The sequence below is a fragment of the Nelusetta ayraudi genome, unplaced genomic scaffold (assembly GCF_046127955.1).
Source record: "Nelusetta ayraudi isolate G7.1 ecotype Tasmania unplaced genomic scaffold, CSIRO-AGI_Nayr_v1 ptg000017l, whole genome shotgun sequence".
NCBI lineage: Eukaryota > Metazoa > Chordata > Actinopteri > Tetraodontiformes > Monacanthidae > Nelusetta > Nelusetta ayraudi.
This window is the reverse complement of record NW_027466067.1, coordinates 4,979,513-5,005,727: the sequence shown is the minus strand read 5'-3', so window position 1 is coordinate 5,005,727 and position 26,215 is coordinate 4,979,513. Positions and strand designations below refer to the sequence as shown.

General features: G+C 45.2%; 2 protein-coding genes across 2 annotated transcripts in view; both read right to left on the bottom strand.

The window, feature by feature from the left end:
* Positions 1-26,215, bottom strand: part of phc2b (polyhomeotic homolog 2b (Drosophila)) — a 335,956-nt gene that overhangs the window by 131,053 nt on the left and 178,688 nt on the right. The gene's annotated exons all lie outside the window — the stretch shown is intronic.
* Positions 1-26,215, bottom strand: part of LOC142887339 (metabotropic glutamate receptor 4-like) — a 147,523-nt gene that overhangs the window by 106,527 nt on the left and 14,781 nt on the right. Inside the window, exon 2 of the mRNA XM_076024908.1 lies at positions 6,172-7,251. Coding sequence (XP_075881023.1) covers positions 6,172-6,741 — 570 coding nt within the window. The 5' untranslated portion in view covers positions 6,742-7,251. The remainder of the gene's footprint in view (positions 1-6,171; positions 7,252-26,215) is intronic.

Genomic DNA, 26,215 nt, shown 5'->3' with positions numbered 1-26,215 from the left:
GTTAAAAGTCGCTTGTGAAAAAATATATTTAAACTCCAGAATCAACATTGAAGTAAAAAACAACAACAACACATTTTTGTTTTAATGGTGTCGCAGTTTTGCATCCGGGTGTTAACTATCGCATCGTCGCCGGCTCAACGAGCGAGTGGCTTTGGATGAAGCGAGATGCCTTCACGGGCCGGCGCCACTTTATCTTGATTCAGCTGTCATTCCCCCAAATGAGCAGCTAAATCGATCGTGGCACGGAGCTGTCATTTCGCCGTGTCACCGGAGGTTTTAGCGCTGAATAAAAACAACATCAGAACAAGGTGGGATGAGGCGTGAAATGCGGCGACACCGACGTGCTTCTCTCCCGGTTTGAAAGCATCCGCCGTACGAGGGCTGACGCAAGGTTAACGCAGGACAAGGTTGACGTCGTATCCGAGGCGGGGGAAAAAAAAAAAAGTTTGGCCGAGGGGGCGGGATCGTCGTCATCCTCACCCTTTATTAAGCGGATCGGGAGCGATTAGGAGTGTAGGCATCTGCGGTGATGAAACACTGTAAACAGGGTGATTAATTCTGAAAACAAAAAAAGTGATGAAACAGAGCGTAAAGGAAATGATTAAGTGATGGGCAAAGTAAAGCTCTCATAGTAGATTTCATGGACTGTCAAATTAAAAAAAAACACCTTTTTACATAGCAAGAGAAAGAGGTCTTGAAATGAAATGTGACTCTGTAGGCAGATGAATACATCACTGTCCAAATGGATAGCATTTTTTTTGCTTTTACTCCTGATCCACTTCTGAGAGCACATCTTAAATCAATACGAACAGCTCGATTTTAAAAATGACACCAGATTGTGTATTTTCCACCGAGCTTCGCGCGGCTCAATGACTTCATTCTAAATCAGAAATTTACAGAGACATTCAACGCAGCTTAAATAATCCTTTACAGCTGGCTACCGTGGTCAGCACTGTCACCTCATGGAAAGAAAGTTGTGGGTTCAATTCCCAGGCCGAGGGCTGGGTTCTTCTCCTCTTATTCCAGCCTCTCACAGTCCCAAGACATGACATTGTGTGGGGACTTGTGTCACGGTGTAACCAGCCTCAGCTGCCAATGGATGGATGGATGGATGGATGGATGGATGGGACAAAATCCATCGGACCGACCAAACAAAACCGATGGATCATCACGTTCCCCACAGCTTTTCATCCGAGGCTTTTGTCCCACCAACCACCTCCTGAAAGGGTTCGACGCCAGACCGATACGTGCAGCGAATCCATTTGTAAACCGCGTGTGTGTCTAGCTTACCCCACTAATAAAATAATGCTTTTGCTATTGAATTAACCCCAGCGAGATAGCGACCTTTAAGTATAATGTAGACTGAATCACGGGGGCCATTACATGCAAGGTGAAAATGAACCGATTGGACTGAACCAGTCTGAGACAAATAACCATTAAGTCATGGAAAGAGATCCCAACTAAGCAGATGGTCTGACACTCGGTGTGGAAAAAAAAAAAAAAGACAGGACCATAAACCAGCTGCTGAATGGACCGACTCGCTCATTCAAGACGTTCTGAAAACTCTCACTCACGGCGGTTCAGGCTCAGGCTGAGATTTCACGGAGAGCCCAACCTTTATTTCACAAGCTGAAGTAATCATGACTCAAAACAACAGAGCTTCCTTCTATGCTGCACTTCCACACACTAAAATGTGGGTCTGAAAAATGGGAGAAAAAAAAACAAACAATTCAAGACACAAACAAACATCAATAACTACGATTCTGATGTTCTAAAGGCAAACAAACTGAGTTTCTTGCTTCTTTTTTTATTCAAATAGGAACGAGATTAACAGAGTACACCTGTATATATGAATATATTCATGTTTATTTATATTCTCTATTTACCAGCAGCGAATGAAAGTGGCGCAGCGATGGCAGCTCAGGGCCGTCTCTAATCAACTATTCATAATCGTCTGCTGTTTATTCAGCACTAAATGTTGCTTCAGTTTCTGTTGACATTAAGAACTCCTGGGAGTTTGGGCCAATTAGGACTGCTTAGCAGCGATTACATATGTGTCGTGCACTGTTAGCAACACATTAACAACACAGTTCTGGCTGAAATGTAAGGTTGAGGAAAAATGCTAAAAAAATTATCATAAGTCGGCTTGTGCGTATGCGTGTGTGTTGTTTTCTTGTTTTGCTCCTTCTTCTTTTCTTCCTCCATCCTCTTCGGCACATCCCAGGCGGATGATTTGCGATGCGAGGTCACTCTCCAGCAGCCCTATAACTGTATAAACAGCAACTCTGCGGGTCAGCTGCCGGAGTGAAACATCTCAAACCGGAGCGTGAACTCAGGGGGGGAATGGCGGGGTGGGGGTGGGGGGTTGGGGGGGGTGGGGGGGGGGTCGGTCAGAGTGAGTGGGACGCTGGAGGCCAGTTCACTCTCGCATATAAATCCTGTTTTGTTTTGCTTTGTTTTTTTTATTCCTTTCTTCTCTGAAAAACCAAGCAGATTCTTCCGAGTGATTCTTCTCCCTCCTCCTTGGCTCGGGCCGCTCAAGCGAACACGGAGATGTTTTTTTTTCTTTCTTTCTTTTTTTTCTTTTGTCCAGCAGGCGGTAAACTGTAACGCCGGCGCCAGTGTAAAAAAAAAAAAAAAAAATACAAGAGAACTGTGAACTGCTTTCCAGTCAACGTGAAAGGCCGGAGCGCTCTGAGCTACTTATTCCTGGGCCGCTGCCTCTCCACCGCGGCCGCTCATGTGCACCGCTGAATGAAACAAATGAAATCCATTAAAAAGGAGACGACTCCTCTCCTATTTTCTTTTTTCCTTTTTTCCTGTTTGCTGCATGGCTGGGTGGGCGGGAAGCCCCGTCCACTCCCTGGACTCCAGGAGCCCTCTGCTCAGATAAGCACCAGCGTGTCGACGGGGCCCGCCGGCGCAATCCGTCTTCCACCTGATGCATGTCAACTCTGCGAGCACGTCCGCTCCTCAAATATATACGAATAATCTAACTCGCCTGGAGTCCGCCTCTGATCATGACTTAGCCCCCCTCACGACCACCCTCACCTCCACCACCTAAACTGCTTCGCTTGGCGGACCGTAGCCTCGCGGACAGCCACACCGAAATGATCTGCTCGGGTTGCCGCCGCACAAGGCTGGAGTGAAATATTCATTGAGTGGCTCTGGACTGTATCGGAATGCAGCAGGAGGGCCGACGGAACGCATCCCTCGAAACCGGCTGAACTGCACCGGGGTCGTTGCTGCTGCTACTGCTGAAAAAAAAAAGTTGTTTCGAGTGCAAATGTGCCCGATTGCTTTTAATGTGCGCTTGTGTTCCCGGCGCTGGAGTGCTTCTACACAAGGTGCGCGAGTTTGATCGGCGCAATTTTGCACTTGGCTTTATGCATGCGTGTGTGTGTGTGTGTGTGTGCGCATGCGTGAGTGCTTGCATAGGCTAATGGGTATCCATGTCTAACAGCGTGTTCTTCATCAGTATGCTGGCCTCGTACGCGGCGTGTGCATCGCCTCCATTAGAGCAAACATTTACGTGTCTGACCTCAGCGCTAGCTCGTACCGGCCGCTCCCACCTCCCTCCCGCATGCGCGCTTCAATATGCAGCGCGGGATGTCTTGCTGCTGCAGTGGTGCAGCCAAACTTAAAGCAGGTCCTGGGCCGCTGGCCGTAGAGGCAACGGAGCAGCAGAGAAACCAGCTGGCATCAGGTTCGACAGTGGGGATCCCCGAGTGGCTGTAACTCAGGGCCCTTGCCCGTTTCACCGCACAACACTCTCCATTAAGAGTTTACTGTTTAATCCATACAACCAACCAGAGCTCCTTCACACCCAGGCAGGAACCTTTTCTTTCTTAATTGCTGTAATGATCGCTTTGATTGCAGTGGATGTCGAGTGATTAGCGGCGGGAAAGGGTTTGATAATTCAGTGGCGCGGCTAACCGGAGACGGCACAAACATCGACTTCACCCTGGTGACCTCTGCCTGAGTGGACAGGCTTACATGTTACATCCTTTTAGCCAAATATAAATAAATGGGGATTGGAGAAATCCAAATTAAATATGCAAGGACACTACACGTCCATGTAGGGGTAGAACAAGCAACTATGTTAATGATGGATTTGGATGGAGGATTTGAGGCTTCCGTGAGAGTGGGATCAAGAAGACGCTGCAGGAGAGGCTCATTACTGCAGCCCACACCGACTAGTACCTGTGTGAGTGTGCACATGCGCATATTTAATTTGTGTATGAGGGAAAGAGGAGAGATAGAGTTCATGCATGGGCCAATGCATAGTGCAGCGCATCTATCATTATGGGCAGGATCAAGTAGCTTATGTGTATTGTATGTAAATGACACGCTAGAAATGCTGATGTACACAACAAACAATATAGAATGTATAAAAAAATCTCAGTCAGGTTGAGTTCACACGGGTGACACTGGGGGCCAACAAGCAGTCAAGCACATCACACGCTGCCCTTGCATTGCTCTTCGCTAAGGAGAGAAAAAAATAAATCACACTCTTTATTTCTATGAATTTTTTATACTCTTATTTATTGTACACAATGCCTCTCAAACATCCCTTATGGGAAAAGCGTGTTCTTTTTCATCATTTTGCTTTCTCAGGTTGATGCCTTGGGTTGATAAGGTGAGGCAGTGAGTCTCACCAAAGAGAAATTTGCAGATGCCGATCTATCTATCTATCTATCTATCTATCTATCTATCTATCTATCTATCTATGCCAGCAAGAGAACTTTATTCAAATGGACACTGAAACACAGAGGGAGAACTTCATTTTAGAATTACCCAGAGCTCGACAAAGCAGTGTGCGAATTGCTCATTTCTAAGCCAATTATAGCAGGAAGCACATAAACCTGCATGAATGCATTTCTGACGATTCAACTTAACCTCCCATCAAGTGAAATCACATGATTTCTTTCAGCTGCAAACTGTCTTTGTGTTTGCATAAGTAAATTAGTATGTAGCACTGGGTTTAAGAATGCATAAAAAGTAAGGTGACGGAGCTCTTATAAATCTAATTGTCTTGTCACTCGCCTGAGGCTTTACCCAATGACTAATAAGACTGACCAATCAATGACTCTTTTTGGAACATATGACTTACAGAGGAAAAACTGCTGCCCCAATTTTGTATACATTAATTTGTCACAGAGCGCAACAACAGATGCGAACAATCGCAACTTGGGCAAGCAAAAGCAGACACGCACGCAGTTTGATTTCTCCATCAATTGATTTCAAAAAATGTCACCTCATTGAGTCTCATTTTCAACATGACAGCGGTGCTGTGGTGCAGTCTGAACACAGTCATCTTACATTGTTATTTGCGTCGATGGCGAGGGAGGGGCGAGAAAATGAGCAGTTAATTTGCAAATGGATTGGAAGCCATTAGGATGAGAGCAAACACCTGGCCTGCTAATATGTCTAAAAGCAAGGCACTGAATCAGCGACAGCTTTAGCTTTTACAGCAGAAACTCCTAATCAGGAACTTGTCAGCAACACAGGAGGGACCTGATGTGGGACTTCGATATGAAAGTTTCTTTGAGAAACTCAAACTCAAAGTCTGAGTGTTTTTGAAGAGAATCCTTCATTTTAATTAACCTGCAATAACAATGTCAGTTCCCGCCAAAGTGAATTTAAAGTGATACCATCGGTGAAATGTGCAATTAGCCAAACAACAAAGTATCTTTTAATGTAATTCTCTCTCTGAAGGCAGTGAACGGCTTACTGTTTTTGTGAACAGCAGTCATACATTCAAATTAACCACAGGCAGGAGGCCAACACTTGTCAAGGCTGACAGGACAGAAAAAAGAGTGGAAAATTATTCACCCAGGACACAAACGTACAAAGACAGAACCTACATTTTACAACCCCTTCAAATACGTCTCTGACGGATGATCGAGGCTGTCAGGGGGAAGCCAGAGTAATATTCCTACATCAGTATTATACCAGGCAGCAAAACAGCCTGACTAAGGCTGAGGGATCTCCTCCCCAAAGTTTCCAAAGCGCCCATAGCATGGCAGCAGATCTCCATTAAGCAGCTGCTGCTGTTGTTGTTGGCGTTACTTGTTTGTTCCACAACCATGAATAATTCAAACCGCAACACGCAGCACACGCAAACTTTCGGACATATAGAGAGACAAAAAGGGCTGCGTTCGCTCCTACCTTGAACAGCCGCAGGATGTTGGCCACCATGATGGAGACGGAGCTGGACGAGGCGCCGATGACGCCCACCACCCTCTCCGGCTTGGTGATGATGGGCGAGCCGCCGCCCACACACTTGACGTCCGAGCCGTCCTTCTCGATCAGGGCCTGCACGAAGGTGAGCGACTGCTCCAGGGCGTGGGTGTCCCTGGAGCAGGTGTCCAGGATGCGGGCGCCCAGCGTGATGTTGGGCAGCAGGTTGTGGTCGTTGTTGATGCGGTCCAGGGCGAAGAGCATGGCCTCCAGCCGGTGGATGCCCTTCTCCTTCTTCAGCTCCCCGCACGGCTTGCCGTCGTGGCCGCGGGCGTGCACGGGGAAGAGTCCGCCCAGCGAGATGTCGCCGTCGATGCGGATGGAGTTGAGGTGGGTGTGCGGCGGCCCCTTGGGCTTGGCCGCCTGCGTGGCCCTGAGGGGGCTGAGGAGCAGCAGGAGCAGCAGCAGCAGGTGGAACTGTGGCGTCGGCGGCAGCGAGGCACGGCCGCCCCGGTGGCCGCCGGCCCGATCGGCTCTCAGCGCCGGCGGCTGGAACATGACCACGGACGCGAGAGAAGAGCCGAGCCGGCAGTCAGGGAACAATGGGATGCCAGGTATTATCTTGTGACGGCCACTGGGGTTAATTGCAGTCGCTCTTGAAGCAGCTGGCAGAGAAAAGGCTTCCTCTCATGCCTCCGCCGCTCCCTCGCCGGCATTCAATAGATGTAGAATATGAGCCCGGCTCCACGGCGGGGTGCAACACTTTCTTTCCACTCTCTCCCCTTCCTCCTCCTCACTCCATCGTCTGACCACCAAGTTGGGTAGTGACTCCTTAGTCGGCCGCTGTTCGCACACCTGCCGGCGCGGATCCTCCCACTCGAGGCATGAGGAAGAACAAAAGTCAACGATCAGCTCCTTTTCTCTCTGGTTCTCTCCCCGTCGATTCCTCTGCCTCTTGTGTTGCAGCTCAATCGGAAGTTTTTGATCTCCCAGGTCCCCTGCGCAGGGATTGGGGTATACGTGAGAAGCCTCGGGCTTGCTTGGGTCCACAGGCTTCAGAGTGAGTTCCTGAAAGATGAAGAAGAGAAAAAACATTGAGACGGTTCACAGAGAAAACAGTGGAGTGGAGGGGGGAGAGAAAAGCATTTGTATTGTGTGCGAGCGTCTTAAAAGTCAGTCTTTTTCCCCCTTAACCTTTTAACTGCAGCATTATGGGTAAGTGAAGAGACAGCTCTGCTCCCACGTTCAGTTTCTACTCTTATACAGCCGTCTGTGACATCCACATTGAATTCAAAAGGCTTTCATAAACTCTCAAGGTCCCACAGGGCTACCAGTCAGATCTTTGTATTTGTTTCTTTCTTCATCAATCTGGCCGGCAGACACATTCAAAAATGGGATGGTCCCAGACTATTACAATCTCAAAGGCTGCCATTGATTGCACGTAAATCTGGCAAATTGAATGCAGTGCGGTGAGACCCGTCTGAGCGCGGTTTACTCCGGAATGTCTCTCCGTGGCTAAAACATTACGACTTCAAAGTCCGTCAGATCATTGGAAACTTGAAGGGTATCAGAGTTGAGCCCTGGGGAAACTGAGCAACTGTGACAAAGCTGACCGAGCTTCACCTCCAGGTTTCCACCAGAAAAGCTATTTGCATGCATTGAATAAATACTTGAGTGAAGTCTGGCAGAATGCCAAATCTGTCAGAAATAGCTTTATTGACATCCTTGTTATTGCCAATGGAGGTGTGTTTTTTAATACAATTAGTATCTCTGTATAAAATACAGTTTTCTGTGTATGTGACTTTGTGCGTGCGCGTCTCGCATTACATCTAAAACCAAGGTTCAAAGCCATGGAGGCCATAGTGGCCAAAATTTGCCCTTTACCATCAGGATTTTGCATGAGCTTTATTGGAAAGTGGTGCTTTGGATAACTTTTATTTTGCTTGTTTTAATTTTCTCCACAGTGGAGCACATCCAAAATTAGTATATACCACTGCACTACTTTAAAAACATACTACTTTAAAAGCCAATACTTTCCATCTATTAATGTAACAGGTGGAATTTTAAGTTTTCCTCTCCCATAGGAGGAACTGCTTACTGGTGGTTGGGAGGAAAACATCCAAACCAGTAAGTAACAACGGAAATAAAACAGGTGTTTTTGAAAACTGTCTTAAAATTGTTTTTCTTTTGTTTTAACTATCACAATTTCATGTGCTTCACGCTACCTTGATAGACCAGGACATTTTGAAAAAACAAAAAAAAATATCAAATACCCATTTAAAGTGCAAAGAGAAAACATCAACTTAACTAGTATATTAAATAACACCTTTTAAAAAATGTTTGTGAAAATGAGTCGACTGATTCCACTCATTTAATCCATTAACCAAATGGACTCGCAAATTGTACTCGTCTCCAACCATCGCTGCAGCAAATAATTACTTCCATCAGAAGTCGCAACAAATAACTTTGGTTAAATAGTTTGTGTTTTGTTTGCCAGTTCTTCGGTGTGATTCAGCCTTTTAAGAAATGTTGACCCCCGCATTAATGTGCTGCGTGCCTCAAATAACAATGCGCCACAACTTCTTAAACGCTAGCCGGAGGGCTCGTTCGCTGTGGGAGGCTGTCGTGTTTTGCTCTCCTTTGTGGTCTCTGTGTCTGCTGGTGAGGTTTTCACAGTTTCTCCACTTGTAGAACACCGTTTTATTTCTGCCTCTTTCATGTTGACCTCAGCTCTGTAGGGAAAACGGTTCCGGAATACTTTGCCCTGCACGGTTTCGTTAACCAGTGAAGGGCTGCGGAGGTTATTCCTGGAGAAGCTACATCGTGGTTGTCAATAGTGCTCCTGCCGAGGATGAACCATTGCATCTCTCCGTCATTCAAAGCAGAGGCTAACCTTGCCTTAACAGGGGTGGGCTGCACAGGCCCCCTGACAATAGTGAGCCCAGGGCATACAATCACAGTATACAATACACAGTTCAGATGCTTAAAGGCCCAGTGAGGGACATTTAAAGGGACATACTGGCATGAAATGGAATAGAAAAGACACACATTCATTGCTTGTCATACACAAAATGTTGATGACTGTGATGTCATTCACTGATAATTACATTTCTACTTATATTGCACATGACTACATTTGGAAGGAGGCAACCATATAGGCGATGGTCATCATGTCCCAACAGTAGGCAAGAATGTGGGTTTGCTCAGGGTTTTGTGGTTTCACCCTAGCATCTCACCTCATGAGAGAAAGAGGAGCGATCAGTATGAGAAATGAGGAGTATGACAAAACAAGGTTTATAATCAGCAAGGAAGATTATCCCAAATGGAATGTGTCTCTAGCATTGACTGTATGGACGGACAGTCATTGTGACATTGGTTTCTGAATACCCATTTAGAAGCCTAGAGATAAGTTTCTTGAGTTTCCAGTCTGTTTGAAACCAGATGATCCAGATTTAGATATGTGGGTGGTACCAGAGGTGAGTTAAGATTGGAGTGTGTGCCCCAATGCCTGCCCACACGCTGGTAAGCTGAATACTTATGGCTACTAAGCTGTAGCCGCCCCCACAACTCTACGGCCAGCTTCGTTCGAAATTAGACAAAATAGGACAAAATTAGCTTCACGGCATATTCAATGTTGTTTAACTGTTTAATTGTTTAACTAGCAATTTAGATCAACAAAAAAATGGACCAGTGTGTGAAGGTACGAATTATGCGCTCCTCTCGGTATTGAGAGCCAGTCATTATTTTTGCAACCATTTATGGCGGTCTCTGCAGGCCAAACAATAGAATGTAGTTGTTTTTTCCACATTGGCCTGATTTTTAAATTAGAAGCTCTGTCCATCTATACATTCAGCCAATGGTCTGCAGGAGGGCTCGAGGGGGGGGTTAGTCTGGTCAGGGGTATAAAACCATATATTCAGGGATTCATTGTCAGGGAATCATTTGTTTGCAAAAAGCTTTTTAAGTGCAAGATGCTGCCAAATCTCACATATTGATCCTTTAGTGTGCACCTGATGTGTGTCAACAATGAGGTCTTGAACGCTGCCATATTTCTGTATCACACTTTCAGCAAACCACCCAGTTTGCTCTGCGACACCACAGCGGAGCTCAAGTATCTGGCATTTCCCTCCGTCTGCTTTTTTTATGACTGCGGAGGAAAATAAATGAATTTGAAAATGGACTGCTTTTGATTCTGCATGCGGCGTCCACGGTCCGCCTGCACTCGTCCACTCTGCGGTCTCGCTCAGAGTGCTGCCAACAACACTGCCGGATCGGTTACACAAAATGAGTCAGAGCCCCATCAAGACTAAATAATTTTGATTTTAAAAGTAATTAGAAGCCCCTTGTGCACTATTCATCCATCAATGGAGTAATTGACTGGCCGTCTGAGTGTTTTGGCTGTATAGCTCCATCTGTTTGGATGTGGCTTTAACTGCTGCGCTACTTTTGAAGCAAATACGCTCCATGCTGTAATGCACATCAACGCACACTGACACTTTCATTCCCTCCTTCCCCTTTTCTGTCCACTGGCACACACACACACACACACACACACACACACACAATAGACCAGCAGCTATACACACACAGAGGGTATGGCACGACAAGGCATCTTGTTCGTACACATCTACACCCTGTTCAATCCCCCAACTGTAATGGGCTGTGAAGGAACAATCTCCCTGCACGCCGTGGCAGAATAGGGCTGTAGACATTGGTTTTCCAGTGGAGTGGGTTGAAGCTCCGGATCAGCAACGGCTGAGATTCATTGAGAGCATATTGGAAGTGACAAGTTTCTTTGAATACACCCAACTATCTCCCACCGGGCGAGAAGTAATTTTTCACAGCCGTTCCACCGCAGGTTCACTTTAAACTGCTGCGGCCCGGATGACAACCGCGCAGTGGACTGACTCACCTCAGGCCCCTCAAAAAACTACAAACGGTACGTCGGTATATCCGACTTAGAGGAGAGGGCGAGCTGCCAAGTCAGCTCCATGTGAGCAAAAAGTGGGAAGGGAAGTGCTTAGCATTTAGGAGTTTGTCCCGCAAGAGTATTACAGGGGAACATCAAGATAAGAAAAAACAGCAGCTCTCACTCAAATTGAGTGTTGATGGTCACCCACTGACTGAAATCGCTCCATATTCATTCTCACCATCACTCCCACTTTAATGAGACATGGGTTTCTGTGCGTCACTGTGAGGCCAATCAAGCCCAGATCACATTCACCACCTCCAGTCGTTCCATTAGTGTTGCACAGTGGCTCTCAAGGTTAAAAAGAAATCAATTTTGTGAAACTAAAATAACTTGAACAATGTGTGGAATTTCAACTGAATGAAGTCTTGATGAGTCATGTCAGACTCATCAAGAAATTAAAATGTCCACAGGGTTTAAAAGCCACTTTTCTTTTAAAAAGGATCAACTTATTCTGGAGTGTAAAGTCCAGATGCAAATGGCAGTGATATACTGAGTAGAGTCCATGCCTTCCAGGAACACCTGAGAAACATTAGAAGCGCACTGGAGTCCATCCCAGCTGTCCTTGGGTTATAGTAGGGTTACAACACTCGACAGTTTATCGCAGGGCAACAAAGACACAAAAGAAACATCCACACTGAGCCCTAGAGAGACCTTTTGACGATTTAGAATTTCCACTAAGAGTCAGCATGCATGACTGTGGGAGGGAGGCGGAGTACCTGCAGAGAACCATGCAGGCACAGGGAGAACATCTACTCTCCTCACAAAGAAGCCCGGATGAAGCTTTATGTTTGCACAAAACGAGAGAGTGGTGGGAAGACGGCGTCTCTCTCTCTCTCTCTCTCTCTCCCTCTATGTCTCTCTCTCTCTCTCTCTCTCTCCCTCTCTCTCTCTCTCTCTCTCAAAATCAGCCACCTATTCTGCAGGCCTACCCGCCGGGAAGCAATTTAACACATCGCAAGATTGCATCGCCTATCACCATGTTAATCAGCTTGTTTTGTCCCGTCTCAGACAAACACATCTGAACGATTTCCTCCTCGACCAGAGTGCGGCCCATACGTTCTTTAATCTCCAAGATCTGGGCGCGATGAGCCTCAGCTGGTTAAATCCACCGAATACATCATTTTCAGAAACCACCAACACTCCACTGGATCCCACAATCCTATTTTAATCAAGCACCAGGGTGGATGGGATGGCAGACAGCGGCTTCGCGACTCTATTCAGCACGTTGGGTGATGAAGAGACTGAATGGAAAGGAAGATATTAGCAAACTCTGTGAAATCCTACTGCACTTTATCAGTGTTTTTTCCCCCCCCAACTCTTATCGCATTTCCAGTAGTCAGCAGTGATACGCTGCATGTAACGCGAGCTCGGCTCTGTGGCTGGCGTTTCATTGTTTGGAGCCGGCTTTTTTGTTTTTTTTCGTGCTTTGGACAAAACGACAAGCACATTTTGTCAGAGAGGAGAAAAGGCCAGTGGGACGCCCAACGAGAGCCAAACCCTGTGCGTGTGTTTACAGGTCGCTTTCCGTCCTGGCACAAACTCAAACTTGTCGAGCAGAGACTTCTGAAAAACAACGGCGGATGTTGGCCGTCCACAAAATGTCAGAGCCGGCTGTGGGAATTATTAGAGATTCCTATCGAGAGAGCAACCTTTCCCCGGGTGCATGAGCTTGTTTCGCAGCAGACGACACGTCGGGATCAACAAGGCCATGCGACTGGCTCCAGGCAGACAGGCAAGCTGCTAAATCTACGGCAACACTTTCAGGACGATATTTTTCCACAATCTGCACAGTTTATATGCCTGTTTTAGTTTTGAGCGGTTGGGGACTTCATGTGGATGAGGAATTCTCCAATGATGCATTTATTTTTAGACGTGCACAGGAAGACAGTGTGGGTGTTGCTTGTATTGTCTCTGTCACGCTTCGCCTACGCATCTGTCACCAAGACCTTTTTTTTTAATTTAATTCAAACGCGGACCGCTGCAATGTTTAGGTTGTGTTGCGACGGTTTGTTGCAGATGAAGTGAGCGACAGACTGCGTGCGCTTTAGTGGAGAAAGCCAGTGGGGTGGACGTGATTAAGCACGATTTGCAAACCGACTGTCGTCTCAGATAACAAAGTGGGAGGAAACCAGACAAACAACCAGTAACTAGGTGCACTTTCCGTCTGCTTCAGTCTGAGACTACGATCACCTGGTCAACACAATTCCTTCCCTTTCCATTGGAGAATCTTCTGTCTGTGCGTTGGTGAAAGACTGGATTTAATCAGGTCTGCAAATGAAGGAAAAGATGAATAATATCAAGCTAAAAAAAAATGCCTTGTCGATGTCAGGGGTCAAAGGTCAGAATGGGCAACCTGCATAGAGACCACAGAAAGACAACAAGAACTCAAATGACCACTTGTAGTATCTGCAAATGTACAACACAGCACACCATCTTGCTATGATTAAGTGGTCAGTAGTGTCAATAATGACTGACTGAAATCACTCTTGAGTTTTTGTAAAAAAAAAAAAAATATATATATATATATATATATATATACATATATATACATATATGTAAAATATATATTTTTTTATTTTAATATGAAGACTCTGTTATGGCATAGAACAATTCACAACAATTGTGATATCAAGACCGAGCCCAACTTCTAAAGGGGACCTGACAAGATGGAACGCTGACACTAGCTAAAGCAGACGGGCATCTCAGGGGTTCAAACGCAGCAGCTCACCCAGCACAAGTCCAGACTTTGCAACATGCTGCGGCGCCCATCTCGCAGACGGACAGGAGGGGTTTTCTAATTGACACTCTAGCATATGGCTGCACAGCAGATCAATAGGTAGGCAGAGGTAAAGGCTGCTGTGAAGAAAATGAGAGTGGAGAGCAGGTCCAGGGCAGCCGAGGAAACACCGGAGAGCATCGAGGGGGCGGCCGCAAAGTTGATGGTGAAAGAAAGAAAATGACTGAAATGAGTCTCAGAGTGATTTAGAAAGCGGGAGAGATCACTGCCTGGCATTAATCTGTAGTCCCCAACAAAAAATAAAATATAATTCTCATCATTTGCATCCAGTTGCTCTGCTTAATGGTGCACACATATCAATCAACATCTAAAATCGTTCTACCAGAGGCAGTGATAATGTCATTTGAGTAAACATTGAGTGCAAACTCGAACCCATAGTGCTTCTTTTTGAACTTTGTGAACCACTAGGTCAAGCTTACTGGGTGTACGTTGGTAAAATGGACATTGAGAATTATTTCATACTCAACACTGGATAAGACGCTGGTGACGTTTCATAAACCCTGAAACCATTCTGGGGGCTCCACCAATGACAACAATCATGGACTTATGTGGCGTCTGTCATTGCCAGAAGACTCAGCAGACTGATTTGACCCCAAAGCAGCGACTTTAACACCATCTGTAGCCTCCTGGCCAGAAGCTGTGTGCATGTTGCACTCACAACACAGATGCCCGTGTGTTACAAAGCAGCTGTTTCGATTCAAGCTACAACTGGACACTTGCGTGATGCCACACGGGCAGTGTAGAGACTCCAGAGAAGTTTCAGACGCGCATAAGCCACTACATCCACATGCCAGGTAATGAGTAGGTGATACAGATACACATGAATGAAGTATCTGAGTAAAAATAGCAAGTTAAAATACAAAAATACATTTCAAGAATATAATTAATTCCATCTAAATAATTTGAAGGAAAAAAATGACTTCATTGTATTTCGTTTATGATTTATGAGCAAAGCAACCGTTTCTGTCAAAACTTCAGATTGAAAATATTACAGCATTTTCTTCCATGGAACGGGCTTATGCAAATGTTGCAAAACACACGTCTGTGATTTCTTCGGGGGAACTGGGACTTTTTTGAAGTAGTGAGAACGCTCCCGTCACGGCACACGTCTACTACAGTAGCTGCATATTTCTGACAGTATATCTTCAGGCAGTCATACGCCTCCATGCATCACGGCAGGAGAAGAAGTTCTTTACTGCCAGCTGGCACGCTAGGCGTTCGAGACAAAGAGCGATCCTCCAACCAGCCCGTATCACGCTTCACAACCGAGCGAAGCCTCCGCCCGCTCAGCCAATCGCAGCCCGAACGTCAGCCCTCTTCTCCCTTTTTGTCTCAAATAGTTTTCACGCTGCGGCACAGAGCAGGACCTCAGCCTAAGATCTCTCTCCTTTCTCCGACTCCTTCACAAAACGCGCATGATTACAGTGTTCGCAGTAAATAACCGGCTACGCAGTGCCGAGAACACGGTTCAAACGGCAATCACCGAGAACCACTGCGCAGATAAATACAGTCAAGCTTTTGACACAAAATTAGTTTATTGCTGAGCAGGAATACAGGACCTGGTGAGATAATCTCCCCTATTTCATGTTTTTCATCTCAACAACATTCAGAAACAGTATTTACAGCACGCCTCTCAGGGCACGTTAGATTCCTGACTAATAATGTAAAGATACGTACTTCCAGCAGTGCTTCTGTCTAGCGCAAAGCTAATTATGATGGGATGCAGTGACTATGCAACTGCTAACAATGCTGCAGTGTGGCGAAAAAAGCCCTAATTATGCTGCTGAACGTGGAATCTTGCACGGCTGTCAGTGCCTCAATATTTCTATACAGATTAATTTGACCTGAAAGTGCATGCAGTTGCAACTATTGATTGTAAGCTTATTTGCTCAGCATGCCATCATATAATTTCTCATTTTCTTTCCTTTGGCAAAGATGGTTAAGATTTCTACAATTGTCAGTCAATATGTTTTTGGCTGAGGGTTTTCTTAAAACGCCCAACACGTATCCAAGTTTTGGCATTCGTACTTAATCACCTTAATGTACTGAAGAAGAACAAATCTCATCTCCCTAAAATTTTGCAACAAGAGAACACCAAACTAATATATGATGGTGGGGCTGTGTATTGTAACAGAAAAATATATATATATGTGTGTAAAAAAAAAAAATGATGCAGAAACAGCTCAGTCACGACACAGTCCATCACGTTGCCCTTGTGCCTCGGCTGTACAAAATGATTAGGAATTTGTTATTTACAAGATGCACCCGAATGCATGATGAAGGTCCCGTCACCGTGCCTGTGTCAAAGTCAGTCACGGCCGTGCGCAGAGTGGCAATAACTGACAGCAAAACAGGGCGAAGACGATAGTAATGTTTGCTGCATCACCGGTCCGTTAAGAGCTAAACACAAAATGCCACAAAAAATCTGGTTGATTTGAGAAGATTAAAACAGTTTTAAACAGATTTAAAGATGCACTTGTGGGGTTTTTTTCTATGTTAAAATTATAGTTCAGGTCGCAAGGACGGCACACCTCTGAGATTAACACAGAGCCCACAGCTGGTCTGACAATGGACGATATAACTCAGGTTGCCTGGCCAGCACCTTCCCAGTTTGGGCTGTTACTGGTTATATAGTGTTGGGGGTGCTGTGTCAATGGCAGCGATACCATTCTCAAGTCATTACATGTCAATAAATCATTGAAATTTTGACATTTTGAAACTACTGTGCACAGCGTTGCTATAAAGTGTCTGGAACTGATATTAGCACAAAGTCCAGTCAAAGTCTTTTGTTGTTTGTGTGATGCATCACGCTTTAGTTCATTTGATTTTTATATAAAGGTTGAAGCTGCTACAGCTTTGGCTGCATTAGTGACTATTAATAAATATCTAACTGGCTAATGGCGTTGCTCATTAAACCTGCTGGGGTTGCGCCTCTGCGCTGTTTGCATTTTTGCACATACCGCCAGACATGTCCGCTGGCAGGAGCGATTTTATAGAAAGCCCCTCAAATGATCCCTGACATGTGCTGCGTTCTGTCACTGTTGGATGTAAAGAGGAGTGGAAGCAGCGGGCCTGAGCATTCTGACTGCGGGGCACATTAATTACAAAAAGAGCAAAACGCAGATGACAGCCTTGATTTATTTCAAAATGCCGAGGTTTGTGGTGCATCTTGCAGAGGCATGATATTATGCAACTGGCTGGCTGTGGCTGTCTGCTTTATCCTCAGCTGGGAGCACTGATGAAACCACAGCTGTGATTTTTTTTTTTTTTTCTCCCTCTTCTCTCCAAACACAAACTTTATGACAATGCACAGCATCTCATTTCCGTGCCAGCCTCGGAAAATTTTGGGGACACGCAAACAAGGGCTTATTAACATGAGGCCAGAGCTGTAATGTGCTGTTTTGAAGATTCTGCAAGTCATCCGCAAGCCAAGGTTGCAAATGGTAGGGAGAACGAGAAATGGGCCATCTCTAATTTTTCTCCCCCCTTTTTTTTATTTGTTTACTTGTACTGGATGCCTCTCTGCACAGTCTAATGGAGGGCCCAAGATCACTGAGCTGCATCTAGCAGGAGATAAATGGAGTGAAATGTGAGAGCAAGCTCTACTTCTCCCGCCCTGGAAGCGCAGAGAGGAGAAATCTCACGCTGCCTACGAAGGAAAAAGAGGTTATGATTGGGGAGAGGTGGGTGGCGAACCATGGGGGAAATCAGACGAGCACATTTAGAACTTTTTACTTCCTGTTCACTGAGTGACTGATCAAATGACCAACCTCTTGCTGAGATGATGAAATGGTCTCTCACAGATTTCTGAGTTTCCACCCACCATCCTCGAACAGTCTTAACTTAAACACAGTGAACCTTCTCCGCACTCTTCTCGCCTCTTATTTCGCTATGCACCGGGTGTTCCGCCTCCAGTAGCAGTGGCATTTTCCCAGATAAAAGTCACGACGTGCTGGACTGAACCTCTTGGGCTTCATGTTGGATCATTAAGTTTCCTGACACCCGCGCAACGACGCACAGGCGGCTCGGAGATGTCTGTGAAACTCCAGAGCAATTCGTGTGGATTAGACAAGTGTCATCAGGGCCCATGTGGACAAAGCTGTGAGTAGTTAACTGGTAGCATTCCTATTTAAGGTGAACTATATCTTTTCATTTCAAAGGAAATCTAAACTTGAAACATATAAATATTATATAGACATAGTTATCTGATTTTAAATACATAGTTGGATGGATCTAAATAGTATATTGTCTGTTTTGAATTAACCCTGAGCTGTATTAAAGTTGATATTCTCCAGGTTTTCAACCTTGTTCAACCTAATCTTCTCACCCATTTAACAAATCGATATTACCAGCAGCTCTGGGCCAGAATTCCTGCACAAACCGAGTTGACTCCAGCACCAAAGTAAGAGTTTGAGGCAGCTCACCCTCGCAACCTTGAGCGAATTCACCTGCAGGCTCCGAGCAGCGGGACTCAGCTCACCACTGTAATTACCCCGGGATTACACTGGATGTTACGCTGTGTGAGGGCACCACCCAGAGCGATGCAACAACCACTAGTTGCACTGGCAGTGCAGCGTGTTGCCAGCAGGCGGGAGTCACCACACCAACCAACCCAAGAGTTCCCATCCAGAGGGGTTGAAGAGGGATTGAGCTGCTCGTCAGAGGATTTTGTTTGTTTGCTTGTTTGCTTGTAAAACTCTGTCCTGTGAAATCAGTTCTGTGCTTAATTACCCCATTATGAAACCCTGATTTTATTTCTCCCCAAGGTTCTGATTTGCAGAGAATGACACTAGAATTGAAAGCCATCGCCTATGCTGCACCGCAAGAGCAGATACGGAAGACACACACATCCGGGGAAATTTAGGGGCTACTCATGCCGGGTGCAAGTGTCAATCCAGCGATGAGGTCATTTTTGAAGCTCATTTGCAGTCAATGGAGCCATTTCTAAGCCTTGCTGAAAAGAACGTGTGGTGGTAACTAGCAAGTGCAGAGGTGGAAAAAAAAATCATGCCCCTTGCATTTGTGATACATTGCATTCAGTATCACTCCTTAGTATCAAAGTGCAACTTATCTCAGTTCAGCCACCCGCAACCCACGTTCTCCGATCTGCGGGTGAACTGTTACCACTAGGTCAAAACATATCAGCACAACTGGATGCTGTTCTGAACCAGCGCAAAATGTGTATTTCCACCTCAATCTCACGCTAATGAGACGGCTAAGACAGAATCCGACGGTCACAACACCTCCGAGATCTTTCACATGCAAACCTCCGCCCCTGGGATGAAAGTGACTCAGAGGGCAGCCTGGAATCTACAGGTTAAAATACATCTGCAGAGTCCTTGCGTCTTGAAGCCTCGGGTACTACAGGCTGCACACTCACCCCCGCTGACTCCCGGCGCTCTCCCAGCCTGCTTAATGGAGCAGCAGAAAAGACGGCGCAAGGTGCAACGTCTCCTGCCGCCTGTTGACACTAAGTGGCGGCCGGTAATGATGCCGAGCATGCTTAATCTTGTGGGTCAAACATACATCTTGTCACAACCACCTTGTTTTTTTTTTTTGTTTGTTTTTTTCAGAGTGCGCGGCAGAGATGCGGAGACAAACTATCAAGAGGCATCGCTGTTTGCTGTGTCCCAATGGGTGTGGGAGTGAGCGGGGGGTGGGAAAGGGTGGGGTGTTGGGGGAGGGGAGGTGAGCAGGGTCGATACACCAAGCTGCGGCTTCTCAGACTCACTGATTGATTTACTGTATCTGTCGAGCTCGACCCGCCTGCCTGTCAGGATTAAAGAATTTGTCTTATCAAACCTGCACCCAGAGAGAGAAAGAGAGCGCGAGCAGAATCACTCGAAGCCACAACATATGGAAAACTGGGGCATATCAGCCCAGAGTGAGTGGTTTGGAAGTATAGCCTGTGTTTGTTAGATTTCTCCAGACAGTGACAAGAACACCGGCGGAGACGCGCAAACGTCAGGAGCCTGAGTGAAAGCCGGAGTCGAGACGAGAGTCTCACTCTGACCTCCAGATTCCTTATTGAGCGTCATGTCTCCGATCAATCCGCTTTGAATGTGAACCTCTCGGGGGGTGCGAGGCCCCAATAATCACAGCCACATCAATGAGTTAAACTTCAATTTTGGGTAAAGTACCCATTTAAGGAAAAAGAAAAAGAAACTCCTCGTATCTAATAATTTTCATGTTTGCAGCTTTAGATTGGGAGTGTCTGAGTTTTAGACTTATTTGCCAGTTTTTCAGGTAGTGTTAAAGGTAGGCAACCTTTAGTATGGTTTAAAAAAAAATGAAAAAATTAGTACAGTGATAAAAGACTGGCTAAAAAAAGACTGGAACAATCTTCAAAAATAGCACAAAACTATCTCCTGCAGCTGCAAAATGCAGAAAGCCCCACAAGCAATGAGGAAACGTGTCCAGAGGCAGAGAGACTCCATCCCGAGTTTAATTCTGCCATTATCGGCGCTACATCACATGGGGCTTTATGAAATGTAAAAAAAAAAAAAAAAACATAGAATCTGCACCAGGCAGTTATTTGAGAAGGCATTGCAACCAGAGATTTACAAAGAATCGCTCACGGGTCACCTTTGAAATGAACACCAGGGACAATGAGGAACACTGCATTTCCAATGTCAAACACGTCCAAAAACGAGGAAGAACAGGAAAGAGGACACTGTCCACAGTGCTGGTAATATCTTCTGTCCATCAATATTTATACAGTTGTCTGTTGGTGCGGTTCTTTCAGTCAGCTATTAGATCTATTCAATCCTAGAAATGTCGTGGTCGTGTCACAGAGATGAGGTCCAAAAGGTTCCGTGCAGCATGTCGCAAACTTTATTAAAACCATTGGACAATAGTCCAGTTAGCTTTCCGTCGCTAGAGAAATGAGCCACACAGGCTCTAACGTTACACCACCACCTACAAATTAAACAAGCTGGGTAAAAACTTTACAGCAAGTAGTTAAAAAAAAATATCAGCTCGCAAAACAACAAAATAGAGACAAAAATAGGAACCGCACAATTAAGCAATACAGCCTCCTTAGAAGTAGCAGCTGTCCAGTTCATAGTCAGAGCCCCAGGAGGCTTTTTTTGTCATTAGTAACTCTAACAAACAAGGTGGATAAAGGGGTTATTGTAGTCATAAACTCTTCAGTCCCCTGCAACATAGAAGAAGGAATTCAAATTGAACTGTGAAAAACACATTATTCTGCATTGGTTGGATTTCAGTTCCGATGTTTTTGGTTTACAAATTTCTACATTAGCATGTGTTAAGTCCTTCCTGGGTTTGATTTCCTGGTCTGGGAATTTCTGAGAGTTTTTGTTTTTTTGTTGTTGTTTTTTGTTGCGTGTTCTCCTTGTGTCTGCATGGTTTCTCTCCAGGTACTCCAGCTTCCTCCCACAGTCCGAAGAGCAGCACAGTCTACCGACTGGCACCTCTGAATTGGCGCTTGGCGGGAATGTCGGTGTGGATGGTTGTTTGCCTCCATGTGGCCCTTGCAATAAAAAGCCGACTTATTCAGGGTGTAACCACTGGCTGCACTGGCTGGACAAACAGGATTGTACGGCCTAATTGATGTTTTTTTCTTTAATGGAGATTTAGAACAACGAAAAAATGTAAATAAGTTTGTAAAGGCGTGAATTTTGTGCTCCTTTTCGTATTGACGGTCAGTCATTTTCAGTCTTTCATGCAACCATTTACCCTGCAGGTCAAACAATAGAATGCGAGTGTTTGGAACTCCTACCATTTTCAAACTGGATTCGCCATCCACCTTGATATACAGTCAATGGGGGCAACCCAACCTTCACTCTTTGACAGCTGGGATGGACTCTAGCAATTTCCACGACTCCAAGCGCAGTAGAAGTGGTGATTGAAAATGGATAGATTTATGGATGAATAAATGGACAGACTTTTAGACCATCTCTCCCACTAGACCGCTTACTTGTAGAAGCACCATCCAATTTGTTTTTTTTAAAGTCGTTTGTAAGGTAGGACGGAGCTTTCATGGCAGCAGCAGCAGCAGCAGCAGGGGCTCCAACCATAGGTGGTTCCGTTGAATTCACCCAACGCGTAGGAGACCTTGCCAATGCATAATTAATTATCAAGGTCATGAAAGCAAACACCTGTTCCATACCCTGAAAAAGATGTAACTGTCAGGTTTAGGAAAACATCTTGGTCGATTAAAAAAAGAAAATAAATAGAGAGGGCCATTTTCCTTAGTTTGCGTGGTTTTTTTGTGCAATCCAGAAAATGAACGTGCAGAACAAAGCCTTTATTATCCCTCAAATCTCTCGTGTGAAGGCTAACACTCTCAGAAGTGCAGATGAGCAGTCTGCAGCCCACGGGTTCTGTGAGACCCGCAGCAGATGTTGGCAGTGCGGGGGTCTCCTTCCAAAGCTGCAGGTGGGCTTTGCCACTCACCGTGTAATATATGGTCAGTGTGTAGGCTGAAAAGCTCTCTGTTCAGTAGCCCCGGCTCTCCGAGCGTGTGCAGGGAGAGAAGAGATAATTGGCAAGCGGTTCCACACACAAGATATCTTTGTTAGAACGCAGCATATTGGAGTCTTCCACAGTTCTTTGTTGCTGAGAAAAGAGAGATCTTTTTTTCTCTCTTCTTGCTCCTGTGATATGTGGAAGCCAGTCAACCAAACCCGATTTAAGTCTGCTAAAAATGGATTTTGGGATTTTGCTGCTGCGGGGAATCCTGAAGCAGGAAGCGGGCTCGCGCGGACCATTAGCGTAATCCACTGGCATTAATGGTTCAGTGGGGACAGGTGATTGGATAAGAGGATGCCTTTGCTTAAATGGGGATTAGCAAATCTTCTCCAAAGACCCTTTCGCCGTATGATAATGGTGAATTTCACAGGTATGTTTGCTCGTCACGGCGGAGGCACAGACGACTCTCTAACTTCTGGGTCAAATACAGACTCTTGGGGAATGACGTCACGGACGGCGGTTTTCCATAACTGAAGATTTGCATTCAAAATAGGCACATATTGGTTTAGTGTGTTTGCATCTCTGGATATTAGTGATAAATTCTGGTTGAGTCAGCTGTCATATTAGGGGTGACATTGTAAGACTTCGAGGTTCATTCACCCTGCATGTTTTTTTGCCCATTTTATTATTAAACGGAGGCTTTGGGCAGTGTTGTTATCAGCGCAGTCTGAATAACCATCCCAATGTCCTGCAAACAGAATATTGTGCATTTGCTAAACGTGATGAATGACGAAAGACAAACGAGACAAGGATTGGCTAGCTAGCATGCGGTCTCCGCTCCGACAGCTGTTTGATGCATATTAATGGGGATGTATTTCTCCTGGAGGGACGTCGCGTTTCGCATTTTCCAACATACGTCGTGGAATTGGTTTTAAACGACGCTTACCAAGCGTGCAAGCCGGGAGGAATTCGCTGAAGCGAATGCATGCAGCCATGAGCTATATTTATATATATATATATGTATTTTTTTTGTTTGTTTGTTTGTTTGCTTGCTTGTTTTTGGCAAACCATAGCGGGCGTGGCTTCAAGCAAGCAAAGTTTGACAAAAGACGTGATGGAATCTGACAGACAAATGGCTCTTCTGACACCATCGCCATTCTCAGGGTTTTCTCAGAACTGTGATCATGAGAGATTCAGACTTGAACACACTTGTCAGGTCATTTTCCATAAGGAGCTATGCGTGGTCTCCCTGTAGTTGCATGGGTTTCTACCCCAGTCTGCAGGTATCGCCTCAGCATCAAGGAGATGGATCTGATCCCCAGGTACCACATGGTGGCTGGCAGCTGTCTCTCAGATGTACAGTTCTTTGCACATGTCACCAATAAAGTATGTTAAGATAAGATCTCAGGAGGAGCAGGAGAAGGGCGGACTGAACTAATATTTCCCGACGAAACAACGTCTCTTGATCTTTGACGGAGATCAACGGATTCTGGTTGAATCCCCGGGTGGTTCTCTCTTCTCTTGCCAGACCGTTGGTATGTTGTTCAACACGGTCTCCTCATACTAATGTCCTAAAGTACAATGCAGAAAAGCTCCCACATTGTGCAAAAAATCCCTTTGCCTCCAATGTACACAACGGTACATCTCCAATGCACATCAGGAAAAGCATAAACATGAAACACTGATTATATTTAAGTTAAGGTGTCGATGAGAAATATAGAACTTGCCTATTTTTCCTTTTCCCTCTGCTGTACTTTGCTCTTGTGCAATTCTGCTTTGTGCATTTAAAATTCTTGCAACATACAAATACAAATGAGTCTAACCAGCGAACAGAGATTTATAGGCCTAAAGCCATGCCGATAGGACGAAAATAATAATAATAAAAAAAGACAATAAAAATACAACAAGTGTCAATTATTCCCAGCACATCGGCTCACAAATGGGAATGAAGCGTTCCTGCCTTCGCCCTGCAGCTGATCACAGGTCTTCCCGGATCTCTAATTGCTATTTGACTCTTTGAGAGACAGCGCCACAATGTAATCTCAAATGAGGGAAGAATAGAAAAAGGAGGGACCTTGTGAGGGCAGGGGGTGTCCATTCCGAAGGGTAATACAAGATCGCCTTTACTTAGTTTTGCGGGTTTCTTTGTTTTTTTTTCACTGACATGACTTCACAAGATGCCCTGGACGCTGTAATGAGCCTTTAGGGGCAGAGTGGAGGGAGGGATGTCCCTGACTGTTTAACGAAGTGTGACTTCTAATGAGCTTTTTTTTTTGTTTGTTTGTTATTCCTGGTTTCATCAGCGCCAAGCACACAAATCACTTCTTCCTCCACAAATAAAGACCATGCACACGCTGCTATTTCTCATTAAGTCTTTCTCTGTGTGTTAGTTATTCATTTGTTGTTGTGAAGACTTTTTTTTCTAAATATATATTTATTTTTTTTAACTTTTTTCTTTTAGTCTCTTTCTTGCGTGACTGTTTTCAGTGCATTGAGTCAATACGTGGGCATCTGTACTTCCAGTTTATAATGGTGCTAATTACGTAACTTGACCTCAAAGACAAGTTTCTTTTCTCCTGCTGTTCATTACTCTTTTCTTAGAAATATTGTGTGCATGCATTCAGAGGGATTATCTTTAAAAGGTGCTGCTGTCTGTTTGCTATCCGGAAGCTAAAAACAGTTCAAACGCACGAGGCAAGCGTCACTTCGCAGGCTGCAATCGCATGTCCCCCTGCCGAGCGTAAACATTTAACTATAAAAGCACATCGGTGCCCGGACAAGGATTCAAAACAATAACACTTGTGTGGATGATAGCGCTTCTTAGTGCAGTGAAGTGAGTCTGATGGGATATGCATAAATTCATGAACAGGTGTAATGGGTTCCACAGTTAAAAAAAAAAAAAAAAATCTAAAAAAAAAACCCGGGATTGGTGTTTGAGCTGAAAATGGAGTGATGGAGCAAAACTATTTCTCCACATTCACACAGGGAGACAGATTAAAGCAAATATGTAGTATGACAAAAAAGAAATGGATTTCAAAAAAAAGATTTAATTATAAAAATATTACTCGTACAGGACTCTGGGGTTCGGGGGAATCAGCTGGGGGAAGCTACTGGCTTGGAAAGAGGACCAAACGCACATGTTTATGCAAATATTTCACGAGGGACATACAGTGAATGAGAAGAGCACTCAGGGAGAGTACTCAGCATTTCCTAATTCTTGTGTTGGGATCATGAAATTCAAAATTCCAACTCGTTACGGGAGCCCATTTCGATGTTTGTCAACACACTCACACAGCTGTCGACCTTACCGTGGATGAAATGGGAAAGTATCGCTGACATATTTTTTGAGATCGGTCGCGCGGTACGCGAGTTTAGTGGTGAAGCATTCTGCGTCTATTCTATGTCTCAGACATTCTCATCATAGGATCTGAAAAACAAGTGTGTCGCCATTAAATGAGAACCCTCCTACAAACACTACAAACCACGAGGAAAAAAAACAAACATTTACATCTACACCTAACCTACAACCAACCTAACTGATATGACTGTCTTGAGAAGTGCCCGCATGCATTTCATGTGAGAGCTCCACTCCAGCAACCGCCCATTAAGATAATAACACGCTTTGAGTGCCGTCTGTGAATGCCAGTAAAAGCTGGAGTCTTCATATATGTTACAGCATCCTCTCTCCCTCTCTCACTTACATACTAACAGCAGCTGCAGGATGTAGACCGGTCCCACCTTACTCGCATTACACCCCTAATCCCATTACAAGTGCATTTTCCCTACGTTGCCATCGTCTGAGCCCCTGAAAACTGCTGCGCCATCACAGC